This window comes from Macadamia integrifolia, chromosome 11 (assembly GCF_013358625.1).
Source record: "Macadamia integrifolia cultivar HAES 741 chromosome 11, SCU_Mint_v3, whole genome shotgun sequence".
Classification (NCBI taxonomy): Eukaryota; Viridiplantae; Streptophyta; class Magnoliopsida; order Proteales; family Proteaceae; genus Macadamia; species Macadamia integrifolia.
Window position 1 is genome coordinate 33551373 of NC_056567.1, and position 26372 is coordinate 33577744.

At 40.0% G+C, this 26372-nt stretch overlaps 4 protein-coding genes across 8 annotated transcripts; 3 read left to right on the forward strand and 1 right to left on the reverse strand.

Annotated features, from left to right (window-relative positions):
- Positions 1 to 2098: 2098 nt before the first annotated feature.
- LOC122093686 (probable E3 ubiquitin-protein ligase EDA40) lies at positions 2099 to 4864 on the forward strand. 3 transcript variants are annotated; one of them, XM_042664080.1, is made up of 3 exons: positions 2099 to 2478; positions 3146 to 3196; positions 3329 to 4864. In XM_042664080.1, exons 1-3 carry the CDS (start codon positions 2368 to 2370, stop codon positions 4649 to 4651), a joined length of 1485 nt encoding a protein of 494 aa, XP_042520014.1. In that variant the 5' UTR covers positions 2099 to 2367; the 3' UTR covers positions 4652 to 4864. The 3 variants fall into 3 exon arrangements, with proteins under 3 accessions (XP_042520014.1, XP_042520013.1, XP_042520015.1); XM_042664079.1 differs by having other exon boundaries at positions 2100 to 2478; positions 3116 to 3196; XM_042664081.1 differs by lacking the exon at positions 2099 to 2478 and adding an exon at positions 2822 to 3019 and having other exon boundaries at positions 3116 to 3196.
- Positions 4865 to 4913: 49 nt separating this feature from the next.
- On the reverse strand, positions 4914 to 21614 carry LOC122093687 (THO complex subunit 3). Of its 3 annotated transcripts, none has more exons than XM_042664082.1 (11): positions 21347 to 21595; positions 21102 to 21197; positions 11197 to 11326; positions 9725 to 9816; positions 9430 to 9498; positions 9070 to 9127; positions 8788 to 8887; positions 8166 to 8258; positions 7966 to 8044; positions 7361 to 7493; positions 4914 to 5318 (listed from the first exon to the last, which is right to left on the reverse strand). In XM_042664082.1, exons 1-11 carry the CDS (start codon positions 21524 to 21526, stop codon positions 5284 to 5286), a joined length of 1065 nt encoding a protein of 354 aa, XP_042520016.1. In that variant the 5' UTR covers positions 21527 to 21595; the 3' UTR covers positions 4914 to 5283. The 3 variants fall into 3 exon arrangements, 2 of the variants coding, with proteins under 2 accessions (XP_042520016.1, XP_042520017.1); XM_042664083.1 differs by having other exon boundaries at positions 8166 to 8252; positions 21347 to 21587; XR_006144532.1 differs by lacking the exon at positions 4914 to 5318 and adding an exon at positions 7585 to 7712 and having other exon boundaries at positions 7359 to 7493; positions 21347 to 21614.
- A 180-nt stretch (positions 21615 to 21794) lies between these two features.
- LOC122093389 lies at positions 21795 to 25837 on the forward strand. Its single transcript, XM_042663723.1, has 3 exons — positions 21795 to 22405; positions 24790 to 25210; positions 25314 to 25837. The coding sequence occupies exons 2-3, from the start codon at positions 24811 to 24813 to the stop codon at positions 25664 to 25666; spliced, it is 753 nt and encodes a 250-aa protein (XP_042519657.1). The 5' UTR covers positions 21795 to 22405; positions 24790 to 24810; the 3' UTR covers positions 25667 to 25837.
- Positions 23632 to 24674, forward strand: LOC122093117. Its single transcript, XM_042663364.1, has 2 exons — positions 23632 to 24629; positions 24671 to 24674. The coding sequence occupies exons 1-2, from the start codon at positions 23632 to 23634 to the stop codon at positions 24672 to 24674; spliced, it is 1002 nt and encodes a 333-aa protein (XP_042519298.1).
- Positions 25838 to 26372: the final 535 nt, after the last annotated feature.

The following is a 26372-nucleotide window of genomic DNA, read 5'->3' on the forward strand; positions in this document are numbered from 1 at the left end:
AAAAGTAAGAATTGTCAATTCTCTGTTAAGGACTTTAAGGATCATGCATTGCACATACTTTAGTGGGGTATTCTCATCATTTTATAGTTAAAAATAAAAAAACATGAGCAAATGGAGAGGGGTATGTATAGTTTCAAATTTTGGAATCGGATTGGTTAAATCGATAGAATTGGAGCGAAATCGATCAGATCAATCTCAGTTTCAACTCCTAGCGATTCTTGGGCTTTTGTGATTGGCATGGATCGATTCATCTCTCGATTCTGAGTTTAAAATCCTTAGGGGGAGGGGAGAGGGTTTTCTCACTAACCAAAGGAGATAAGAAGAATTGGCGAAATAAATGGTGCATCCAAACGTAATCTTCAATTTTGACGATTTCCCAGATTGGTAGAACTTTTTATTTTTTATTTTTTGGTAGGAGATTGGTAGAATCAATGTTTCAAAAATTGGGATCAGGTGGTTTGAACCGGTCAATTTCAGTCCTAATCGGCATGATTGATCCCAATTCTGAATGATTCAATCCGATTGAATCGGTACGGAATTGACACTAACAAGATTAGATCTCCGATTCCGATTTTATAACCCGGGGCAGAATTGAAAATTGGAACTAGATACAAATGAGAAATTGGGCCTTGGGAATGTAAGCCCTAAAATTTAAAAGGAAATTAAAAAGCTTATAAGCAATCATACTCTTATGACTTTTAAGTTCAAACTATAACGGTCATTTATTTTTCTCCACACACTTTACTCTCTTTTCTAGGGTTTACACTCTTCACAAACATGTGGGACCAATCAAATCAATTGAATAATACGTTCACCAAGGTTTCAAATGTATTGGCATTTCAGGATTTTGGTCTTTTGGATCAAGTTGAAATATTTCAAACTAATTTTTAAATATCTTATCAGGATTTTTTTTTTTTGGTTCAAATTGTAAATAAAATAAAATAAAATAAAAAATCCATAGTTTTAACGATTTTTAATTTGTTTTTTATGAACTTATATGAAGAGAAAAAGGGGAAATTGAACTTATGAATTAGAGATGCAAAATTCAATGATGTGAAAATGTTCTCACACACAAAATAAAAAAGGTTAGTAGGATGATACAGGCAAAAGGTTCTTTAAACTAACCACGGAGGATATAAATTTTTTTTTTTGGTAAAACCACGAAAGATATAATAGCATTGTCATTCTCCTTCTCATATGAAATGACCTCCTACCCTTGTGTATGAAATCGGTTCATCACCCTTCACTGGTTGCACTCTTTATGTGATAAAATAAAGGAAAGTGTTCTCTATCGGGAGCATGGCCTATACCAACGCTCCTTATGCCATTGTTTCTCCTTTGACAAAGGTAGAAATGTCATTTCATAAGGAGGAGGAGAGAGATAGATATATAAAAGTGTCGAGGTAGGCCATGCTCTGAAACAAAAATGAAAATTCAATACAATGGCGAAAGATCCGCTTAAAGAAAAATAAGAAGCAAAACCATCCAACCCAAGCATATCCATTTCGACATTGTATCTATTCCAGGGTAACGATACCGATCCGATACCGTGCATTTAATCCATGCAAACCTCCACCCATGCTACCACTATTATTACATGTAAAGACTAAAGAGCATAGACACATGTAGAAAAATGCGGAGGTGAAGGGCCAGATCCCAGGACTCATCAGGGTGGTGGAGGGTCCGGCATAGTTATTGGGAATCCAGAGAGATGGGCCCAGCCCATCCCCAGCCCACTACCCCAATCCCCAGACACGGCGAGTTTTAGGAAAACTTTAGCGTTGGGTTACTGGGAGCGTATTCCTTAGTCCCTACTCCCTACCAGCTGTCACCTCACCTCTGTTTTCTTGGCCTTTTGCGGAAGTCATACTCGTATCTATACACAATACCAAACTGTACTGTTGCCGTCGATTAGAGAGAGAGACAGAGACAGAGACAGACAGAGAAAGACAGAGACAGAGAGTAGAAATGTAAGTCTTATGATGAAGGATTCTTGGAATTTACCTTTAAAATAATAATTTATTAAGGTAATTAAAGTGGGTGGGTCATGGATGGGTGGAATACATACAAATTCGAGATTGGAACTTGGGAGGTTTAAAAAGTTTGGTATTTGTGGAAGAAAGAATAAAGCAGCAGTAGCACAAGAAGAAGAAGAAGAAGAAGAAGAAGAAGAAGAAACAGTGCACAACGGCAGGCAGGCAAGAAAGTCTCCACTCCCCAGAGGAGACCTCTTTCTGTTCCTGTGTTTCCTGCAGAAAATTTCACATACACAAACACAGACAACCCCATCAAGAACAATTAGGAAGCACAGAAAGGCCAGAAGCAGGAGGGTTGGGTTGCAGGCAGAAAAAGTAGAGTTCATCCGCCATGGTAGGAGCTTCCAGTTTTAGAAAAGCAGCGACCAAGATCAAATTTCCTTGCGGTTCCTTCTCAAAAATCGAACAACCTGAAGATGATGATACCGTCGTCGACAATAATGTAGGTTTTCTTACCCACCAGAAATGAAAAAAAAAAAAAGTCTCCTTTCTTTTCTTGCTAGTTTTTTCTTCGCATGTAATGAAATAATACCCTGTATTTCATTCATTTGATGTTTGGGTTCTGCGTTTATCTTTGTGATTACGGATTTTCAAGTCACTGGGTATCTGCAATTGTGTTTTGATTTCCATTCTGTTTTCTCCAATCCGAAATTGACCATTGTTTAGAGCTTCAGAATCTCTCCTTTTCTCCTCTTTCACACTACCATTTACAAGCTTTTTTCCCCTCTGTATGGAAGATGACTCCAATTTAATGGCATTTTCAAATTCACTCTTTGCATGCCAAAAGAATGAATTTGAACGGGGAAAAGAGAGAAAAGAAGAAACTTTACTCTTGTTTATTGGCATCCTTCAGGATCCAATAGGGAGGGAGGGGACCATCGACCATCCATTCTCTCCTCGTTGTCCCCTACTCCCTAAATCGTGTCAAGATTTTTTCTTGGAAGAGGCATTGCATTTCACCTTTCAGGGTCTCTGCCTCTCTGGTAATCTGGCGTCTTATTCAATTTTTATCCAAAATATAAAAGAAAGAACCAACGAAATTTTTTAATGGATTAAGTTTTCCTTTTTCTTTTCTTCAGATCTCGGGCTCATCTCTTTCAATGAAGCAGGAAAATGCCTCAGAGATCGTAGACGAGATGGAATCCAGTGGCGTCAGCAAGGTAAAGTGGAAAACCCGAGTCCTCTGGTCTTCTGGTTTTTAATCACAGAAACACATTTCTATTATCTGTACAGACTACTATTAATTCTAGCGAACCTGTTGTGGTGATGGTGGATTGGTGGTGTTGTTGCAGAGTTTGTGTGCGATATGTCTGGAGGCCTTGAGATACAGCAATACGAAAGTGGGAAGCCCAGGGCAAACTGTATTCACGGCGCAGTGCTCACACTCATTCCATTTCAGTTGCATCTCCTCCAATGTCCGCCATGGGAGCGTAACCTGCCCCATTTGCAGAGCGTACTGGACAAAGCTCCCACGAAACCTCAACCCACCCCAACTCTATACTTCTTCCCTCCCTTGCACCACCCAATCGGATCCAATCCTCCGCATCCTCGATGATTCCATCGCCAACTTCCGAGTCCACAGGCGTTACTCCCTCCGATCCGCTCGCTACGACGACGACGACCCAGTGGAGCCTGACCTCAATTCGCCGCCGCACCCCCGCCTCCACCTCAGTCTCATCCCGATTCCCTTCACTCCTCTTCCTCCCCCAGCAACAACACTTACATTTCGGCAACTAATTGCAGGACCCGCTTCGTACCAACAAGGATTAACACAACCTGGACCACAGAGTAACAGAGCTTATCTCTCCGTAACACTAGCACACCACCAAGCGACAGACCTCGTCCTGGTTGCCAGCCCCAATGGGCCACACTTGAGGCTCCTCAAGCAATCCATGGCATTGGTAGTCTTTTCCCTTCGCTCCATTGACCGTCTGGCCATCGTCACCTACTCATCCGCCGCAACACGAGCCTTCCCCTTGAGACGCATGTCATCCCATGGGAAACGTATGGCCCTGCAAGTCATCGATCGCATCTTCCACATGGGTGAGGCAGACCCAGCTGAAGGCCTCAAGAAAGGTATCAAGATACTGGACGATCGTGCTCACAAGAACCCCAGGTCTTGCATCCTGCACCTCTCGGATAGCCCCACAAGGTCGTATCTTGGCCATGAAATTGATATGGAAATCCCCATTCCAGTACATAGGTTTCACGTTGGGTTCGGTTTCCGCACCTCCAATGGATTTGTGATGCATGAATTTGAAGATTTTTTGTCTAGACTTCTGGGAGGCGTCATCAGAGAAACCCAGTTGAGAATTGGAGCGAATGGAGGGGTTGTAAGGCTTGGGGAACTGAGGGGAAGAGAGGAGAGGAGAATTTCTCTAGACTTGGGTGATTCTGAATTCATTTGTGTTGGGTATAGCTATGTGGAGGGTGGGGTGGATGAATGCATAAGTGGAGAAATTGTGGTGAGCGTGGAGGATAAGAGGGAAAGCGGTCAACCTGCTGGTGGGAGAGATGTTAGCATAGGCGGTAGAACCAGTGCTGAGGGTTGGGATTACCATGATCCTTACATGGCTAGGAGGTGGGCAAGACATTTGCATGGATATAGGCTCTGAAGCTCTTCTCCGGAACCATATACAAAAGCCAACCATCCCTCAAAATTGGCTTAGTTCAGTTCATGTACTATTAGGAATGCTTTCCCTCTGGTACTAGCTGACCAGAGAGAGAAAATCCTTGTGTCTGCAAACAATTTTGTGTATTCATTTGTGATTATGGATGACTCCAACTCAAGAGCACCTCGCACAGAGGGGTGACATCCTTTTGACTCATTCTTAAGAATGTTAAACTGTCCAAACCCATTTCTGATCCCTGCATCCATGGATAAAGTTTTCATGCTCTGCAATTTAACTCAAAGGGCATGGGGAGCATAGGGTATCCAGAACTTGTTCAGATAGTACTGTTACAATATGAGCATTTGTGCATTTGTGCATTTGTGCATTACAGAGACGCTGCAACTTGGAGCGCCGAAGTTAAAAAACCTCGACTATTCTTAAGAAGGTTCTAAATTTTATCATCCAGTATCATCTACATTCTCTGATATTTAATTCAGTATGAAATGGAGGATACAGTAGACAAAACCCTTCGGAAAACCATCACAGCTGTGACATTCTGCTGTGAGTGACACATGAACTCATATTAGTTGCTTCGGATGCCAACAATCTCTGATCTTGTAATATTCTGCTGGATGTTAAGCACTCTCAAAGCCAAAAATTCGAAAGACACCTGCAACAAAAATTTAGACACAATTACACTAGGTCTTAACAATCTTTCATCTCGAATAATAACTGAGGTACCAATGGTTCAAAACAATTCTCATACAATCCCACAAATAATTTTGCTAGGATGCTACAAACTGCCATTGTTACACAAGGAAATTCAATATTCAGAAATTCTTATACAATCCGCCATTCTCAGCTTCTCTTTGCCAATAAGAAGAAAACAGAAATGGTAATTTGACTTAATTTTGGTGTTTCCCAACCAAAGTAAACCTGTTATTACGCTGCACAGAGGAAAGATTTGTAGACGCAGGCTTGGTTTCACAAAGGAAGATCAAAACAGGTCTGTGAGTTTGAGACAATTTAATGGATACCTGCAAACCTAAATCAAAGCAGTTAAGGTAGAAGCTGACATTCACTTGTTCCAATGTTAAGTTTTCAGTTTATTAGTTGTTCTCCTTTCTCTGTTCGTTTACCTTACCCTATCCCAACCCCCCTTGCCCCCATCCCAAAAAAAAAGGTCGAAGGTCCACCTTAATATGTGTACTTATTGGGAGAATTGAGGACCTGGCCTTCAAGAGTTGTTTCTCCACTCATTTTTTATTAATTGAGTTCCAATTATTTTATTAAAAAAAATTCATGATCTACAAGAAAACAAAACAAAAAGATGAACTATTTTATAGCAATTACTTTAATTTATTCCCTCTCATAACTATTAAACTCTCTTAATTCAACCACATGAGGTACAATTACCAGACTATCTGAACAAGTCGCACAAGATGCTGGCATAAAAATCCCTTGAAATGGGGTGAAAAATAAAAATAAAATATATATTTATCTGATGTAAATGGACTGTGACATCACAGAATCTGCAAAGATGGCATTTTCATGTATTCATTTTAATAATTCGCATACTCAACTCTTCAGCCCAGGTCATTTTCAGCCTTCATCTTTTTTTAAAAGCATCAATCCCACTAAATAATTCATCCTCATGGTACATCCATTTGTCTTCACTCATGTTGTTATTCCAAAATTATATCAAATGTATTGTTGTCTAGTTCCATCTTTTCTACTCTTTCAACATCCCCCAAAGTTACCACCCCAAGTACAGCCATGTTCTACGTATGTTTTAAATTCCAACACTCAGATCCACAAAACATGGTTAGTTTCAAAGCATTTTGCAAACACACACCATCCAGAAAGCGTTCTTCCCATGTTCTTTGCTGAAGGCAGTAATAATCAAATATATCAACCACACAACATCCAGAAAAACAATTCGAATTCATCAAGCTCCACTCTAGTTCAGTGGACACAATATCCACTTTATAATCTCTTCGTTATTGGTAATTTAACCAAGAATTTGGAGTTCTTTTCCTGATAGATAAGATTTTGGCAGAAAGGTATCTCTTGGTCATCAGTCTTAACCACACAAATGTTTCCATCCATTCTCATAAAAATTGCACTCCGTGTATTATATTTAAGTTCCTTTTTATGGGTATGTATTTAATTTATTTTTTTCATTAAAAATATTTTGATTATAAAGCAAAACTTGATAATTCTGACTTGGAATTTATTTTTTTAACATCTTAAGCCTATGATTTCTGTCTGTTGCAACAAATATTTTTTGGGAAAATATCTTAGAAAGTCCTCAATAAAAGAATCCAGACCAAAAAGCCCATCCTTTAATTTTTATATCTTTCAGGTCCTCCAGAGACATATCTCCCCCCTTCGTGCAGCATTTTAGTTGTTAAAGCATATAAAATTATATTAGTTTGTTGAATGAGAAACTTTTATTTATATTCTGTCAATGACATAACAAGACAGCCAAAAATTATAAGAAGGAACAAGAGCAAGAACTATCTTTAACTGATGTTATTATGTTAACTTATGCCCTTAAACAAATTCCAACAACAAAATGTTTAAGTAGGGGCTATTGGATACACTTTCATTTTTAAGTTTGTTCGGGAAACCCCTAAGAAGAAAATGGACTCAAAGTTGCAGAATGTTTCAATGAATGTTCTAGAACTCAAAATTAAAGAGAGAAACTACCTTCATCGGCCTGATACTTGTTCTTGTCATCTCCTGCATATGCCAGTAAATTGAATTTGGGATTCCATTCAACACTGTTCATTGCAGCCCGACAAGAAATCTGATGGACAGTTCTTCCAGTATGTACATTTGACTGTTTATTAAAACACCAATAATATTAACAAGCTGATTAATTTCAAGAAAGGAATACTCATGGTGGGATGACAGAAAGTAGTATCCCTCACCTGCGATGCACGAATGGCATGTATGCAGAGGGATGGGGATCCACTATTCAGTGGATTTCAGCCTAGAAATTAGGATATGTCCAAGTGCACAAACTGTTCCTGATTGGATAAAAATTTAACCATCCGACCTACACAATGAACCCCATATACCTTCCATAAGATATTGGCAAATTGAATTACAGTCTTCTAGCCAAACTTCATTCCTTTTCAACTATTTGCCCAATTAAGCTTCTTGGCTGGACACTTATGATTGTCACTCATAACATACATGCCTTGTGCATGCCACAGGAAAAGGGAGAACAACCTTGAACTCGAGTATTCCTCTTCAAAACATTTCTCAGTAAGGAAACAGAAACACCAAAGAGTTTGAAGGAGACATACAATATCAATGAATAAGTCTTCACTGGCAGAAGCTATGTAGTCTCCAGTATAATTGAAGCTTATGGTTCTGACAGGCCATCTGGGAAAAAATAAACAAAAATCATACATGTAGAAATGGTAAGAATTAATTCTACGCACTGCAGATGCCTAGACTTAAGTCAAATCTGAAAACAGAATCATCATTGAAACCAGAAACTTACTCAAGTTTTGTGAATGTTCTCACACAAAGCATCTCCGAGAGATCCCAAAGGCTGACCAAAGAATCAGCACTTCCAACAGCAAAATATCTGTGACTTTAGGAGGTCAGCCAGAGGCAAAGCATGAAAATTTTGACATGTCTGTAACTAGTTAAAAAAAGAATCATAATAGGATGCACATTATCCATACAGTAAGATAGTTCATAGATGCAGAAATGCCTACAGTCCCATGTGCATAAGCAATGCAACAAAAACAAGATTACTCAAAACTTTTTTGTCAATGGTTAGCAACCACCATAAATCAAGGGCAATCTGAGCCAGCAGCATTTTAGTTTTCTTGGAGCTCATGATCTGTCTATTATTATTTAAGGAGCCCCAGAACTACTGATTATCATCCAAAAATCCTCGTGAAGAGAAACATCCAATAAATTTTCTCAAAAAATTTCCCTGAATTTAACAGGCTTATCTCACTTTAAAGGTTCTAAGTGCCATAATGATCTATTACTTTGCTTTATGAACTTGCGTCACCCAAATCTATGATCAAAAGCAGAACTCGGATAATAGAAGCAGATAGCTAACAGTAAATATAAATATAAAAGCGAAAACAAGAAGATTTTGAAAGCACCTTCCGATTGGATCGATCGCTATGCAATAGCACCCTGCTGTGTGAGCCATAAGAGTGTGAAGAATTTTTAGAGATGGGTAAGCCAATACCTCAACGGTGCCTAGACAGTGGTACATTAACCAAAATAGAACATCAGTATGAATGTATGGCACAAAAATAAGATTCAAATCAGCAATCAAATTCAATTTTCCCAGCATAGAGGACTCAATTTCAATTCGATAAAACAACAATTCCACTTGTGGGTCAGTAGCAGACCAGAGGTAGCACAGAAATTGTTCTTACCATTTCCTGTCGTAAGAAAGAAAATCTCTCCCGTTGTGTTCCATGCAATCTCATTTACCTGATCAAGAAGCACTTTTTCAAAGATCATTTGTTATGTAAAAAGAAAAAACATAAATTAGTTTGGTAAGCAAACGCTTCAATTGTAGCAAGCTCAATGGCTCCAAGAACCTGACTCAGAAGGGCCTAAAGTAGAGTTGAAGCAGGAATCCTTCACAACTCGACAAGGTAGGACTAGCTACATGACCTTAAATATCTGCCATGTGGCAAGGTAATTGGCTCTCAAACTTTGTGTACGTGTTCACTTCAACATATCATTTGGTAAAAAAAAAAATGTCAACAGTATTTCCAGAAAGTAATTACCTCATAACTAAACTTTCGTTTGTGAATTGGCTTAAATTTGCGAACATCCAATATTGTTAGTTCATCATCCTGCAAGGGAGGAAAACCAAAGAAATTAGATCAGGGCAGCGTGGAGGATAAACATACTATTGAAATACTTGCATCCATGGCAAGTGCAGTAAACTAAACATTTTCACGGGAACTATTAATACCACAAGATTGCAGACAGCTTTAAAGGAAGGCTAGAAGGACACGAAAGAAACTGACACAATTACAAAACTTTAGCAACAACAGTTACGGGATTTGAGAAACACACCCTGTTACCAACAGCTATGTGTGTCCCATCAGGTTTGTATGTAATGTTGATGTTTTCACCACTAAGCTCCACCAGCTGAGAGCATTTTCCACCTGCAAAAATTAATAGACATTTTTTTTGGGTAAAAATTAATTAAGTAATAGACATTACACAATTGTAATTATAAATAGGTAGCTGGAATTCAATTAACAGTTAACAATTTATCCAATTTTAAAGGTGTTGGGGGGGGGGGGGTTCTAATGGTATCCCTGTAATAATGTTAACCACCCTCCCACCCCCCCCCCAAATAAGCGGAAACCCAACCACAGCTGTTGGTAGATACATGTCTCGTCAAAGACTCCAACTGAATCCAAGAGCGAGGCAATTGTGGAATCCCTTGCCATTTATGAAAATTACCTTAGAACAGCTCTAAACCACAAATCCAGTAAGAAAAGAGGAATTTTAAAGATTACTTTGAACTAACCCAATCTCTACGCCAGCTTTTTGTTCTATCATCAGTCAGTTCTAACAACCAAGCTGGCCTTTCATGTTGGACCTGGAGCCAAAATTTTCTAAAGGTAGATCAAAAACCAAATTATCCTCCCAAACGCAGGCCCTTTCTGCTACTTGCCAACACTCCAAATCACTCATTGTTTTAATAAATTCCTGCTTTTCCTATGCTTTCCCAGACCCAAGAATCATCTTGGAAACCCCTATGAAATACTAGGGCAAATAGGGAAGTAAATAGATAAGTATCTAGACATTTTTTATAAACAATAGAAAAAAAAAAAAAAAGAGGAATAGGGTGGAAAATAAAAAATAAGCTTATCAAATCAAAGCTTAGTAAGTATCAAATAAAAGCTCAGCTTAAGAAAGTTGATACCTAAAATCAAATTGACAAAATAGAATGACAAAGTAGAGGCAATTTCTCTCAAAATTATAAGTAATCAATTGGACAGCAATTGATTTCTTGAACTGAAATCAAGAAAACCTTCACCATATTTCAGAAATAGTAATAAAAACTGATTAAGAACAGGAAATAGCATAAAATCCATCAGCAAAAAATACCACAGGAATTCATATACCTCAACCAAAAGCAATCATTACAATGAGGTAAGTCCATCCATAAAACCTGTGGACTAGTAGTCCACTTGAACTAGACCACTTTGGCCTTGTCTTTGACAAGCAAACTGTCCAAGTAACAAAATATTACTTGCTAAACCAACAAAACTAAGCATCCAACAACCCACAAGACTGGACTCTTAATAATTACAGGAAATCTACATCGATGCCCCTCATCTAATCTTATGCTTCCCATCCTAGAATGTACACCTATCGTACTTGTAAGACAAGCTCAATTGAACCTTTTGAAAGATCAAAAGCTTGGAAGTCAAATCAATATGTTCCAGTCGTACTTTCTTTATCAAGCATTAATATGCCTTTGAAAAACAGCATATTGATTCTTACTTAAGAGATACATAAGCTCCACTTACTCCGAGCATCCCAAAGGCGAACAGTTTTGTCACCCGAGGCAGTTGCAATTAAATCGGCATGTTTGGGGTCCCAGCATAGCTGGTCCACACTATCAGTATGCCCTTTCAACTCTACGTCTTTAACCTTAGCCTGCAAAAAAAAAAAAAAAAAAGGTATAAAGATCTGTTCCTATTAGAATTACCACGTGGAAGAAAAGATAACTTGGTGGGGGGGGGGGGGGGAGCCTATCAAACCTGATACACACACACATGCTGGAAGAAGGTCCTCTGGGAAAGAAGTCTTCCAAAGACCCAAGTGAGGGTAGTTTAAGGCCCACTTCGAAAATAGCATGGGCACAATCATTGTCACACCTTCTTACACATGTAAAGGAGCACCAATCGAAACTTGTCCAGAGAAGCTTCACATCCAAAACAATGGTGGAAACCTCAATGGAGGGTGCACTGAATCATCCACAAGGCAGCGTATCAACATGACAATCGGAATGAATGATAACCCGTCTCAAGCCAGCATCGATTGTGGTCTTCAAACCCATCCTAATAGCCAGCGTTTCCCCCAACAATAGTCAAGCTAAGAAACATGTGATCAGTGGCCACCATCCTTTATTATCTAGTGTAAGGGTCCCCAATCCTATGGCTCAAGCCATCATCGATTGCAGTCTTCAAACCCATCCTGATAGCCAGCGCTTCCCCCAACAATAGTCAAGCTAAGAAGCATGTGATCAGTGACCACAATCTTTTATCATCTAGTGTAAGGGTACCCAACCCCATGGCTCTGGGCCTAAGGGAAACTGATGCATCAGTGACAATGAGATGGACCCTAGGGACACCCACAAGTGGAGGCTTAGGGGGATTGAACAGCTGAGTAGAGTAATGGGGGTGATACCAATGCTGAAATAGTCACACCCACACCTATTCACCATACCCATCCAAGGGTGGAAAGCCGGCACAGTCCTCTTAAAGGCCATTGCATTTCTGCACTTCCAGATTTCCATAAAATGACTGCATGAGCTGTGACGCATTCCCTTTGCTCCCTTATAGCCATAACCGGGAACTGCGAAAAAATTGTTATGTATAATGAATCTTGGTTCATAGCTAGCAGAATCAGGGGAAGAATTGGTTCATTGGATCCACTTCTTATCAACCCATCAAAGAAACCAGTCTGAAATGGACCAGCATGGGTGAGACATAGACCACATCAAAACACAGGAAGCAAACCATCCACACTTGCTGGGCATTGCTCTCTCTCTCTCTCAACCCCGCAACAGATACACAACTCTGAAGACAACATTTCTGCTTTTGGGATTAGCATGTACACCAATTGCATTGATGCGAGCCTTTCAAATAAGATCTAAAATTTTGGGGGCACTTTAGAAGACCACAGAGAATTAAAGTAGGATGTATGAAGTGGAGAGGTGCCTTTGGAGTGTTGTGTGATTAACGCATCCCAGTAAAACTTAAAAGAAAATTCTACCGGACAATCGTAAGATCAGCTATGATATATGGGGCGAAGCATTGGTAGTCAAGAAGAGTATAGATAAGCTAGGTGTAGCAGAGAAGAGGATGTTGAGATGGGTGTGGCAAAAGTAGAAGGGATAGAGTTGGGAATGATTAGATCAAAGCTGATCAGGGAGTGCCCCTAATCCAGGATAAGCTTTGTGAAAGCCGTCTGAGGTGGTTTAGCCATGTTCAACGGAGACCCATGGATGCACTAGTAAAAAAGAGATCAAATCCAGGTGGAAGGTGCAAAAAGGGCTAGGGGCAAGCCTAAAATGACTATAGGAGAGGTAGTAAGGAAAGACATGCAAAGTTTAGGTCTTGACCCTAGTATGACATCAAATAGATCTGTGTGGAGGACAAATATCCATACAGTTGATCCCACTAAGGCGGGATGCTTTTGTGGTGGTGCTATGTCTCTTTCTTTTTTACTTTTATTACTTCTTTACACCCTTATGGATCCATGTAGCTGACCCCATTTAGTTAGGATAAGGCTGAGGTTTGTTATGTTTAGAAGACCAAAGATGTTTCCACACTTCTTTAGGGATCATGCTGACCGTGGATCTGAAAGAGAAGTGTGGGGGAGCTAGGGAAGCTGACTTCACAAAGAAGAAACCCTTTAATGTAGGCTAGGTCAATGAAGTCCTAGGCTACAGTAGGTAGGATCACAGGTTCCATTAACAGTAGGCTTAGAATGTAACAAATTAAAGTCACAGGGTAGGAAACAGGTTAACTAACAATAAATTGAACAGTCATCAGAAATAGCAACTAAGTTGCTAGGAATTAGGATGGAACTGATGTTCCAGTCGAAGGTAGGAATCTATGGTTGAACCACTAAACATAGAAATAGAAAACAACTAAAAGGCAAACTTTAAAAGATCTTGGCAGCATCTTTCTTCCAATGCAAGCTGGCATGGGCCCACAAAATAACTCCTAAAATCATTCCCACGCAATGCCGTCCAGATGGGCCTACATCACTGTTCACATGAATGATACCACATGAACAGAATTCCGTGAACAATATAACCTCCTTCAATTTGGTCCCAGCAGTCCTTAGAGCTGAAAGGATCTTCAAAACAGCCTCCATTTCAGGTAGCAAAAAGAGACTCCTCAACTTAGCAGAATACCAGTCATAGTTCATCGTCTCGGAAATCTCGACCAAAATTTCGGGCATTTCAGTGGTTTCAGTGGACCCCATGACAAAACCTAGTATTAAAGAAATTTCGGCCCAAATGTCTAGCAATAGCCCAGAAAAAAATACATGGTTTCGACCAAGTTTAATTTCAGTTTGGTTGAAACCCGAGATTTAGAACCTTGATCCCAATGAGCATCACTAGTAAATTAGTAATAACCTCTCACACCCATATAATTGTACACAGGGGGCCAGAGAGAGATTGCACTTTGTAACCTTGTATAGGAGCAACCCAGGGGTCACTCCAAATATTAATGTCTCTACCATTTCCAACAATCCATAGCAAACCTTCTTGAAGGAAGGCTCTACCTTTCAGGATGCTCCTCCATGCCCAAGAAGGTTGCACCCCAAGTTGTGCTTATAGAAGATTTCCATCTGGGAAATATATACTGCAAATTAGTCTTGCCCAAAGGTAGTCTTAGTTGTTTAAGTGACTAGTGAGGCATAGAGTGTGTAGGAGTTTCAGTAGCCACCACATTTAAACGAACTTCCTTGCCCTCCGGTGACAACATTTTCTCCTTCCACCCTGCAATCTTATTCAGTGCCCGGTCGTCTTTTTGTTTTTCTTTCTTCTCTTGGAATGTGGCTATCTTGTTTTTCCCAACCTCAGTAGGAAACCCCAAATATTTGCCAGAATTGATAAGACTTCCCACCATAACAATCCTAGAAAATATCCTGTGAAGCCGAATAAGATTACTTGGATTGAATGAGATTGAGGACTTCTGAAGGTTAATTGTCTATCCCGCTGCCTCATAGTAGAGCCTCAAGAGGCTCTTGAGGTGCTTGAGGGAGCTGTGGGATGGCTTAAGGAACAACATACAATCATCTACAAAGAAAGAGTGAGTACTTGTGGGCTATTCCTTTGAACTCTAATGCCTTTGCATAGAGTTTTGGGAAGCTGTCGCTGAAATCAAAGATGTAAGGCACTCGGAACTTAAAATAAATAGGCTAATGAAGAGTGGGTCACCTTGCCTTAGGCCTCTAGAAGCAATAATGTTGCCTTTTTGTACACCATTGATGAGGAAAGAAAATGAAATTGTGCTTACACATTAATGAATGAGGTGAACCCACTTTTCACTGAGGCCCAATTTCACAAGTGTTGCTGTAAGGAAATTCCATTCATTCCGGTCATATGCTTTTCTCATATCCAATTTGAAAGTCGTTAAATAACCCTAGCCACTCTTCTTGTACTCCATGTGATGGAAGACTTCATGAGCAATAAGCACATTTTCAGACATACTACGTCCCTCAAAGGTAGTTTGCTTCCAGTGCTATAATGTGGTGTATGATTCTTTACAGTCTAGAAGCCAGTACCTTTGCCAAAATTCTATAGCCCACATTACAGAGACTAAGAGGTCTATATTGGTCCTCTTTTTCAGCCACATGCCTTTTGGGATGAGGAGAATGTGCGTGCTATCATGTTTTGAAGAAGAAACCCTGCCTATAAGAATGACTGCAGACAAAACCTCAGCCTTATCCCAACAAAATGGGGTCGGCTACATGGATCCTTGCCCTCCAATCAACTCTATTCACGGTCATATTTGAAACAAGACCTAAACTATGCATGTCTTTCCTCACTATTTCTCCTAGGGTCATTTTAGGCCTACCCTTAACTCTTTTAGATCCTTCAATCTAAATCAAATCGCTCCTCCATACTGGTGCATCCCAAGGCCTCTGTTTAACATGGCCATGCCACTTTAAACAACTTTCTCGTAGCTTATCGTAGCTTATCATGTATCAGGCAACTCCCAAATCAGCTCTAATATGGTCATTCCATACTTTATCCTTTCTAGATCTGCCACTCATCCATCTCGACATCCTTATCTCTGTAACACTTAGTTTATCTATATAACAATAACTGCATCACTGGACAAATATAAGGGCCCACAATTTCCAGTACATCTGAAAGAAGACCGAAAACATGCCATCAGGTCCAGAAGCCTTTAGAGGCTCTATGCTAAACATTATAGCTTTCACTTTATCATCCGAGATAGGTAAGCACAATTCCCTATTCATATCTTTCGCAATCTTAAGAGCATAGTTCGAAATCTCGCCGAAATTCAAGATTTCAATGTGCTTTTTTTTTTTTTTTTTGTTGAAACGAAATAAGGCACGAATCAATATGTGTACCATATTTCGGTCGAAATTTTGGTATCTTACCGAAACGATACATTCCATGCCTTATAAATACAACATTTCGTTGAGACCGTTGAAATTTCGGTATCTCACCAAAATTTCGACTCTATCTCGCCTGTCTCAATGGTTTCGGTTCCATTTGCATATTTTGAAGGAAAAACACTCCAACAAGCCTCTAATTAGCCACATCGTCACACATTTTGACTTCCATTGGACTCCTACAAGAAGATCTACACATTCAAAGCTTAGTAAAGGTAAAGTTCTTTCTCTAAAATCATTTTTTTTAAATAGTACATAAATACATGTTGGTAAAATTTCCAAAACAGTTTGACGGTGACTGCCAAACAAAGGTGCAACTCTAAAACAATGTCATGTTCTAATATTTTTGTATTTTTATGTTCTAAGCATGGTTATTAACATTAAAATAAGCTACCCACTAAGTTTCAGGTCAAAATATGGCCGTTTGACCAGCGAAACAGTCAACCAAAAAAAATAATACACCATCTCAGTGAAATCTCGCTGAAATTTCGGTATTTCGGTGCTTTCTGAACCCACTGAAACGAAACGAAACGAAATTTCAAACCTTGCTTAAGAGTGATGAACCGGAGTGTTTGTTCTAAGTTGTGGGTGCCTTCTGAAGTATATAGAAGAGGGAAAAAATTGAAGATATCCTTCTCAACCCCCTCTTCTTTCTCCAACCATCTACCACTTTGGGATTTTAGCCTTAAAGATCTTATTCCTGCCTCTTCTTACTAGGGTAAAGCATAAAAGAAAGTAGTGTTTCTATCACCACACTTCAACCATTGGATATGAGACTTTTGCTTCCAATGAGTTACTTGTCGATCAAGCAGGAAACAAATCTTGTTTAGTTATGAGCTCCATATCTGCCAAATGAAGGTGCTAAGGCATTGATTGAATATGGTGGAGCTCTTTCATTTTGTAGACGTCTCTACTTGAACATCTCAAATATGAGTCTTAATGCATTGGGCAATCTTTGATCTAGAGAGGGTAATTTTAATGTGCACTCTAAACATTGGAGAGCCTCTAATTGGTGTTTGCCAGTTATTTTTAATTGTGCTAACGCAACAGGGAATGTATCTTCATCTAGCCTCAAAGCGAAACAGTCGTTTCCCTTTTGGGGGAGATGTTTTGGGGATAACAATTATTCTCGTGAATGCATCTGCAAGCTGGCTCATAAACAACCCCTCCACTCAGTGGAGCATAAAGATCAGTCAAGCCTCTCACGAATCAAGCATTACCTCTATCTCTTGTATGAATATGCGAAGTGTTACCAATTAGAACCCAAATCCATGAGAGCCTTCCTATCCATTCCCATTTGGAATCTCATTGAAGTCCCCTACAATCAATGATGGACAGCTGATGATGCTTCCCATAAAACTGAGGTGACACCAAAAGGCCGGCCAATCAAATGATTATGGAGGGCCATACAATAGTGGCAATTGCCATGGGTTATCATCTTGGGTCCTTTAACCATGCAGTCAACCATCTGTTGAGAGCTATGGTCCACCTCTAGAGAACCAGAGTTTTACCACACAACCCACCATTGAACCCAATCGGTTTCCATAGTAATGTAGTAAAGTAAGGGTAGTGATTTTAAGAGAAGCTTTAACTTATCTATCTTGCTCTTGGTTTCCATGAGGGAGAGTATGGCAGGGTGATGCTTGGACACAAGTGACTTGAGAAGTGTCAAGGTGTGCCCAAATTCTGTGGCATCAGAATTTTCATAATGCCACCCAGGACCAACCAAGCCGATCTTGTGGCATCAGATTTTGCAAGCTGAGACAAAGAACAACTGTAAGGGGAGTCATGTGCAGGCATGCAGCCCTCTTTCATTTCCTAAAGGGAGAGAGGGGGCCACCCGCACTACTATTGCCAAGGTGGAGACTCTCAAGGCCATCCTCAGAGGTTTGGGGATCCATCTAGGTGGAGCAATCTGATATATAAACAAAATCCAGTTATGTATCCTTCTCTCCATCAATGCGAACTTGATAATGAATAGGTAGGGGGTCTTCTTTTTTGTAGTTAGGATAAGAATGGGAAACGGAAGGGGTGAGGCTCCACTGTGTTTATCTAGAGTGGTTGGTTATTAGAGTTTGGGGTTATAATACTTGTTGTCAAGCTCATGTGGGGGGAGGAGAGGTGTTGTGGCTTTCGCTTAGGGTGCGGTTCGAAGTGAGGAAGTGTAGCTGGTCTCGTGTTGGGTTTCGGCATCTCCTCTCAGAGGACAACACAAGGCTCAAGCTCAATATAGGTAGCCTCGGTATCATAGAGGGGCAAGGAATGGGCATGGGTTGGAGATTGACAATGAAGTTGAGCATGGGTTCAAAGAATGGGAGCAAGATTGGGGAAGGAGGTAAGATCGTTGGAGTTGTCCACCTAGACACCATCAGAATGGGGGGCTAACTGGGGAGGCAGGTAGGGTGCAGGAGGGCATCAAGTTGTGGGGGAGGGGTTGGACATGGGTATTTTCACTAGAATCCAAGGGAGGAAGCTAGAGGGCATTTGCATGGGTTGGGATGGGCAATCTAATGACTGAAGGTTTATGGTGGGCTGGGTAATGTAATAAGTTGGCTTACGAGGTGATCGAAGGATAGGGGTAATGCCATGGACCAGCCCAACAAGGTTGAGTGACTAGGCCAACTGACCAAGGCGGTAAAGAATGTCAACTAGTCGGGACGGGCCAGTCTCAGTCGGGCCTATTTGGGCTAACCAAATTCTAGGGCTGCACTTTGAACACCCATTTAGCTAAAAAGGCTTAGTTAGGGCAAACATGGTACGGTTTATAATTGGACCAGTCGGTCCTGGGCTATAATCGGACTGGCATAAACGGGCCTTAACCGAGCTACGAACCTGTTTATCCCTAAAGAGGCATTAAACGGGCTCCAAACAGGCCTTCCCAATGTCGATGCATTAGTTGAAGTACTCAAGATGACAAGATTTTCCATTGAAATAACAGTTCTACCTCAAGCATATCCTGCAAACCCACCATTAATTCACCACCATGATTACATAAATTTCATTTTTAAATATAATTTTCTATTGTTAAAGACGCTTGTTCATCAATCAATCTCTTATTCATCTTGAAAATTGGAGCAAACCCGCTTGGACTTTTGCTTTATACTTCAATTTTATTGGTGAAAAAATGAGGATTTCAAGTAGTATTAAAGGGGTCGGGCTACGTCAGCTTAAAGGAGTCGATTCAGGTTGGGCTTATAAATGCGTCTAACCGGTTGGGTGCCCGTTGGGCTAGGTGGTTGCACTGTGTACTACTTGTTTATAAACGTTTTGGGCTTAAGCCCGACACGTTTATTAATCAGGCCGATCCAAGTAGGGCCATAAACATGTCGGGCTCAGACTTACCAGTGCGAACCTATAATTGACACCCCCACGCTGGGGTACACACCTAAAGTGAGCCATTTTAAGCAATCGTGCTCATAAGGTGATGAATAGGACCGTTGATGGCATCTGTCATCCCTGCATAAACTAGATCAACATTCCAAATTGTTTATCCATATCTCTATCTTCTCTTGGTACTGAAAGTAACCCCAACCTCTACTTAGGGTTATGCAAGGAAGGGAGCATTCGGCAGCTACAGCCAACAGGACTCCTGTTGGGGAAGGGAAGGAGCTATATGCCCATCATTCTATGTACTCGAATATCCTGCACCATAACTTGTATGAGAAAGCCTTCTATTATGTTCACGGAACTGTTGAAAGCCTTCTATTATGTTCACGGAACTGTTGCCACTGCGAAGAATGATCGGCAAGCATGTTTAGTGAGTTCTCCCACTAGTCCCTCTTCTCATAAGCTTGAATTCGACTGCACCCATGAGACCGGGTGTGGTTTTCTTTCTACTCAAAGCATTCCATACAGAGGACCTCTATGTGCCCTAAACGCCCATAGAAGTAACATAAGGTTTCCAACTTCTCAAATTTGAGATTAACAGAGGGACTAAGTCCCACACCCCACTTCATCGTCGATCATTGGCATAGGGGGTACCGTACATCTATCGAAGCTGAGATACAAACATATTCATTATATGGGCTCCTACCATTGAACACAACATATTCAATAGGCTTTCCTGCTCTTTTTGCAAGTTCATCCCAATCTCCATCGTTCTATATGCTAGGGGGAAACCATGAATCTGGATCCAAACCTTTAGGTAATTATAGACATCAATTCTACAATCAAGGTTTGGAGACAAATGTCTTCTTCAATGATACCCAATGCCCGTCACACATTCCAGAGACCATCAGAGAGGGCATGCTGCATGTCAAAGTTATGGAATAGATGAATCAGGTATGTGCCATTGGGTTGTGGTTCAACCAACATTCTAGCAGAGGGGTTTCATGCTCCCATCAGAGATCCTCTACCAGCATCCGTGTGCATCTGCTTCAGAGAGATCAGCTTCCACACAAGGGTGAGTTTCCAAATGTCTTGAATATTTTCAGGTAGAAGATCATCAACTTCCCCTGGTTCATCTTTGCATAACGGTTGCAGAGACCCCAGAAAATCTTCTTAATGCATCTCATCTGGAGGTTCCATTGTTGGTCCTTTAGCTCAGTAATGTATATCTTCTGATACTTTACCAGGTTCAACTAAACAGAGAGGTTTCTGGTGCTTGCCGTCAGTCACTAAATCATCACAAGACTCCGGCCAAAGCAAACAAAAGTTGGCTATGAAAGAGGGACACAGGGGACCGGAGAAGGCTGGCAGTCAAACCAGAGCAATGAACCATACTTAAGATGCTTAGGTTCACACATACAGCCTGATATAATTGACAATCATGACATAAAGACTTTCGAATAATGACTATGAAAAACTATTGACATTCTCTGAAAAACGGAAGAAAATGCTAATATTATGATACAAAAGGATCCGGATCCAACGGGATTGTCTATCAATGACAATTAACGCAAACTTCATAATATCAAAAGCCCCGGCAACAATGAATTGGATACAATAAGATTCTGAAGATACAAGCCCAACAAAGCGAAGAACCCTAAAATAAAGAAACCTTGACGTTCTACAATATAAGAAGAACAGATTGGGAAACACTTACATGGCCATGCGGCTCTATTTGCCAAACTCGAGCTGTTTGATCAACTGAACCGGAAGCTAGCTTCGTGCCAGTGCAATTCCATGCCACCGAATGCACCTTTAGGAGGAAAAAACAAATAATTATTAGTATATTTTGGGTCCAATGCCTTCCTGGATGGAAGCCAATATCTAGGGCTTCTGCAATTTAAGAATAACCAAAAAACGGCCCAAATATGCGGTGAGAGATTGAGAGCGACAGGCGATAACCTTCTTCTTATGACCTTGATATTCTCTGCTGTGAAGATTTTTAAATGGTATTGGTGTTTCTTCCATCTCCGCTATGCGTTGGGGTTTGCAACTAGGGGTTTTCAAAACTAGCAGGAGAGACTGCACTTCATTTACTAACAGCAAGAGCGCTAAGTGAGAATAAAAACATATACGGACCATCCGGCTCTGTTTGACTATTTAGAAAGTGTGGGAAATAAAATGAAAAGTATGGAGAGGATTCTCAAGGGGCATAAGGCGGCAGAAACATCATTTCATGTGATTGTGAGGATGACTGGATGAGAGAGAGATAAACGCCCAAAGGGCGTCCAGACCCTAGTTAGTTAATTCGCGTTTAAAACGCGTTTTAAACGCCGTACCGTTTTTTTGACGTTTTAAACGCCGTTTGTCGAACTGCTCACAGAAATCCGGTAAAAAACGGGAACGGGCATATTAAAAGTTTAAAACGCGTTTCAAACGCGTATCCGTTTTTTTACTATAAAAAAAACGGATATTAAAAAATAATTAAAATTCACTCTCGGCCGTTCGATTTCGCCCATTCCCAAATCAAAATCCCTCATTTCAATTGAACCTTCAACCCTAACTCTCACTTCCTCTCTTCTTCTCTCCCACCGACGGACGACTGATGACTGACGACTGGTCATCAGAGAGTTGTCATTGGTATCTCGTGAAGACGGTGCTGCCGGAGTTGTCTTCGTCTCTACGATCCACGACGACGATGGCGGCCAGTGGAAACACTTGTGAGAACTTGACGATTGGACGACGACGACGACGGAAGACTGGAGACTGGAGACTGGACGACGACGACGACTGAACTACTGGGGTACTGGACTCGAGCTCGACTTCACCGAACTACGGCGGGCGACGGACGACTGAACGACTGGACTCGAGCAGCTCGACTTCACCTCACTACGGCCGACCACGGAAGACGGACCAAGGACGATCGACGACGGACTACGGACGACCAAGGACGACGGACGACGGACGACTTCACCCCTGTTTCTATTGTTTCTACGATCTCCGTTGGCTACGATTGGGGAGGTATGTACGCTTTTCCATCGGATTTGAGAAGTCTCTGATTGAGTTTACTTGCAATTTCTTACGGAGATTTGTTAATCTAGATCGATGGAGTTCCATTTTTTTATATGTTTTTGGGAATTTTCTTGGTCTGGAGTCTGCGGACGATCCTTATACTGGGTGTGAGTAAGTCCACTGTTGTTTTTCTATCAAGATCGAAAATCATCAATTTATTTTATCATTTCCAATGTCTGTTCAGTCATATTGGTTGCAATCTGGCGTTTCCGGCTTCCATTTTCATGTTTCTTTTGAGTTCATTCTAGTTTAGTATAATAGTGATGACAGTTAAATTTATGCCCGTGATTGGTGCTTGAGTTCAACCCCTGCAACCCCCCACCCAAAAAAAAAAAAAAATTCCTGTTTCCACCCATTCAACTATAGTAGTTAAGCAAAGCATGAGATGACTCCAGGTAGATAATAATACGTTACAATGCCACAGCTGGTAAATTCAGTACACTTGATCTAGGAATAAAAGAAGCTACGTTTTCGCTGAAGAGGAAAAAGGAACATGATATTACAAGGGAAAGCATTCATCATCATCTGCAGATTTATGCTCCCGACATTCACTGAAACAACTCCCCCACCTCACCACCCCCAACCCACAAAAAAATAATGATAATAAAATAACAAGGTAAGATAAATCCTAGCACAGCTGCTTTTTTTTTTTTTTTTTTTTTTTTTTTTTTTTTTGAGTACCACCTATGAATTGACTGGCTTTCCATTTAACTTGGGGAAAGGATCTTGCTTGCTTAAAACAGCCACTTTGCTCTTGTGAGCGAAATATCCTTTCACAAGGTTCTTGTATATTAGAATGGCCATGATGCATTCCACGGCTTGACTTCTTAACCGCAGGGTAATCTCATCCTTGGATAGCTAGGGTTTCGTTGAGAAGGGGAGTTCTATCTGTAGTTCTGTACCCATCTTTATATTTTAAAAGGATATTGTAGGGCCAATATCTCCTTGCTGGGTTATATAGGAGAAAATGTTTCTCTCTGTTCAGTTGCAGAAATTATTTGGTAAATTAGAATCACTTTGTTCCACAATTTAGTATACTTTGTTAAAATATGAATGAATATTTGATTGTTAATCGTTAATTCTTTATTCTCAATTCTCATATGTACTCATCATATATATTAAATTTGAATAAATATTTGATTGCATATTATGTAGGTACTTGATATTACTGAAAAATGGTTAGAAAAAAGGATAAGTTTTGGGAACATGTACAACAACTTGGGCCGAGCCGTTTTAAATGCAATTATTGTGAACTTGACTACTCTGGTAGTGTTACTCGAGTGAAAGCTCATTTGGCTTGCTTGACTGGCCATGATGTTCAAATTTGTACAAAAGTCCCTGATCATGTTCAAGCTGAAGCCAGTGCAGAAATGAATTTGAGTGCATCTAAAAAGAAAAGGACGAATGAGACCCTAGAAAGTGGAATTGGCTCCACAAGTTCTCTTGGTAGGAGCATTCATCAAACCACAATGGTAGAGTTGGCTGCTAAACAAGACAAGAAGTCATTAGAAAAGATGATAGGAGAATTTTTTGTTAAGAATAACATTTCTTTCAATGTTATTCAGACAGAATCTTTTATTCAAATGATGAAAGGTGCTTGTGCCTATGGTCAGGGTTTTGTTATTCCTAGTTACTCTACTCTTCGTACCCGTTTGATACCTGAAGCTAAGGTAGAGATCATAGAATATGTGAGCAACATAAAGTCAACATGGGGTGGCACAGGTTGCACAATAATGTCTGATTCTTGGACTGACCTAAAGAAGAGGTCTTGGGTCAATGTGATAGCTTATTCTCCTGGTGGGGCTGTATTCTTGAAGTGTATTGATTGTGGTTCAAATAGTATTACTGCTGGATATCTTTTTAGAGAAATATCTAATGTTATTGAAATGCTTGGACCACAACATGTTGTGCAATTTGTTTCAGATAATGGTGCTAACTATAATTGTTGTGGTGATATGTTGATTGGAAAATGGTCTCACATGTATCGGACAAATTGTGCTGCACATGGGATTAATTTGCTTTTAAAGGATATCCATAAGCATGTTAGATGGGTGAGGAAAATTATTGATGATGGTAAACATGTAGTGGATTATATGCACAGGCACACAACTATTATAGCCTTAATGAGGGAATTCACAAATGCCAAAGAGATTAAGCAGCCTTGCAAGACAAGGTTTGCTACTAATTTTTTAATGCTCCAATCTCTTATTGTAGTTGAGAATGAGTTAAGGCTATTGGTTGCATCATCTGAATGGAGAGGCTTCCATTGCAATAGAGTTGAAATAGCATTAAAGACTGTCAGGATAATTCAATCTGATATATTCTGGGAACAGGCAAAGGAGGTTATTGCTTTTATGGATCCTCTCATTAGGATTCTTCGCCTTGTTGATTCAGATGGTTCCACTGCATGTTACTTGTATGAAGCAACTGTTAGGGAAAAAAAATTGAGGAAGTTAAAGGAGAGTGATGGAGTAAAGTACTTTACCATATTGGATTTGTTTGATACAAGGGTGGAAAAGAATATAATTCATCCTGTTCATGTGCTTGCTGCAGCTTTAAATCCTAATAATTTGTTTGATGGTGGACTTTTTATTGAGACAAATACAGTTGTGAAAGCTCAAGAATGTATTGTGGCAACCATGGTTCCTCAAGAAGATTATGAGCAATTCACTGCAGAAATGGTTGAATATCGAATGAGGAACCCAAATTTGTTCAATATCACAGGAAAGTCTTTAATGAAAACTAACCATCCAAGTAAGTCTGTTAGTTAATTAAGTTTATATTTCTATTTGTATATCATCCTTATATGTGTTTACTTGTGTTAATTTGATATGTATTTACTTGTGTTAATTTGTAGGGATTTGGTGGGAATATATGGGTGGTTGTCTTCCTGTGGTTCAGAAGGTTGCTTGCAGAATCTTAAGCCAACCTTGTAGTTCCTCTCCTTGCGAGAGGAATTGGAGTGCTTGGGACGCTGCACAAACAAAGAAGAGGAACAGGTTAACTCCAGAAATGTTAGAAGATTTGGTATACATTAGAATGAATTCTTTGATGAAGGAGAACTATGAAAGCCGAGCAATTCAGGATACAAAACCTATTGACCTAGAGAAACTTGGTGATTTGCCTGATGTAAACATTGAGTTGGAGACAGAGAGACTTGAAGAGACATATGTTGAACCTATTCATGATCAACCTAATTCTATATTATGATACACTTGTGCTTTTTTTTTTAATGAAATGGGATGATGTAATTTGGATGATACATTTTGGATTATGTAGTTTGGATGATGATTTTGGATATTTAAATGATGTATTTTGGATATTTGAATGGTGTATTTTGGATCTTATATTAATCTTTGGATGGATATATTTTTGATGTTATTTCATGACATAATAGGTTTAGAATTTGAATTGAAATATGGATATTATCTATATTTATTTTGATTGTCATCCAGGTATTTAGAGAATTATTATGTCAATTTATGTCTATATATTGCCGTTTTTTTTACACCGTATTATTTAAATATAAACGTTTAAAACACGTACCGTCCGTTTTGTATTTTTTCCCGTTTTTTTCGTATTTGACCGTATTTTTGACCGTCCCGTTCACGTTTTGATCCGTTTAAAACATGTCCGTACCGAACAATGTTTTTTTCCCGTTCCCGTTTTAACTAACAGAGGTCCAGACTCCTAGGCATGGCCTCAGCGGTTGGCTCGTGTAACATTTTATAACGTTACCGATCAGTGTTTGTTGTGAGGGAATGTTAATTCTTGCATACCTGCATGTGTACAAGGGTCCATGGGAGTGCATCATACAGCATTTATAGATAAGTTATTTTTTTCTTTCATGAGGGATGGGCCAGTCATTTAGCCTCCATGTCTCTGGCGCATGGCCACACTCATCCACAAAATACAT

What these genes read in the sequence shown, in the direction of transcription:
- LOC122093686 (XM_042664079.1), top strand. Translation starts at nt 2,368, where the DNA reads ATGGTAGGAGCTTCCAGTTTTAGAAAAGCAGCGACCAAGATCAAATTT. An exon ending in ATACCGTCGTCGACAATAAT is followed by an intron (nt 2,479 to 3,115) that starts GTAGGTTTTCTT and finishes TCTTTTCTTCAG; the next exon opens with ATCTCGGGCTCATCTCTTTC. An exon ending in AATCCAGTGGCGTCAGCAAG is followed by an intron (nt 3,197 to 3,328) that starts GTAAAGTGGAAA and finishes GTGTTGTTGCAG; the next exon opens with AGTTTGTGTGCGATATGTCT.
- LOC122093389 (XM_042663723.1), top strand. Translation starts at nt 24,811, where the DNA reads ATGGATCCTCTCATTAGGATTCTTCGCCTTGTTGATTCAGATGGTTCC. An exon ending in AATGAAAACTAACCATCCAA is followed by an intron (nt 25,211 to 25,313) that starts GTAAGTCTGTTA and finishes GTTAATTTGTAG; the next exon opens with GGATTTGGTGGGAATATATG.
- LOC122093117 (XM_042663364.1), top strand. Translation starts at nt 23,632, where the DNA reads ATGGTTAGAAAAAAGGATAAGTTTTGGGAACATGTACAACAACTTGGG.
- LOC122093687 (XM_042664082.1), bottom strand. Translation starts at nt 21,526, where the DNA reads ATGGTCCGTATATGTTTTTATTCTCACTTAGCGCTCTTGCTGTTAGTA. An exon ending in ATCAAGGTCATAAGAAGAAG is followed by an intron (nt 21,198 to 21,346) that starts GTTATCGCCTGT and finishes TTCCTCCTAAAG; the next exon opens with GTGCATTCGGTGGCATGGAA. An exon ending in AACGAAAGTTTAGTTATGAG is followed by an intron (nt 9,128 to 9,429) that starts GTAATTACTTTC and finishes CTTCTTGATCAG; the next exon opens with GTAAATGAGATTGCATGGAA.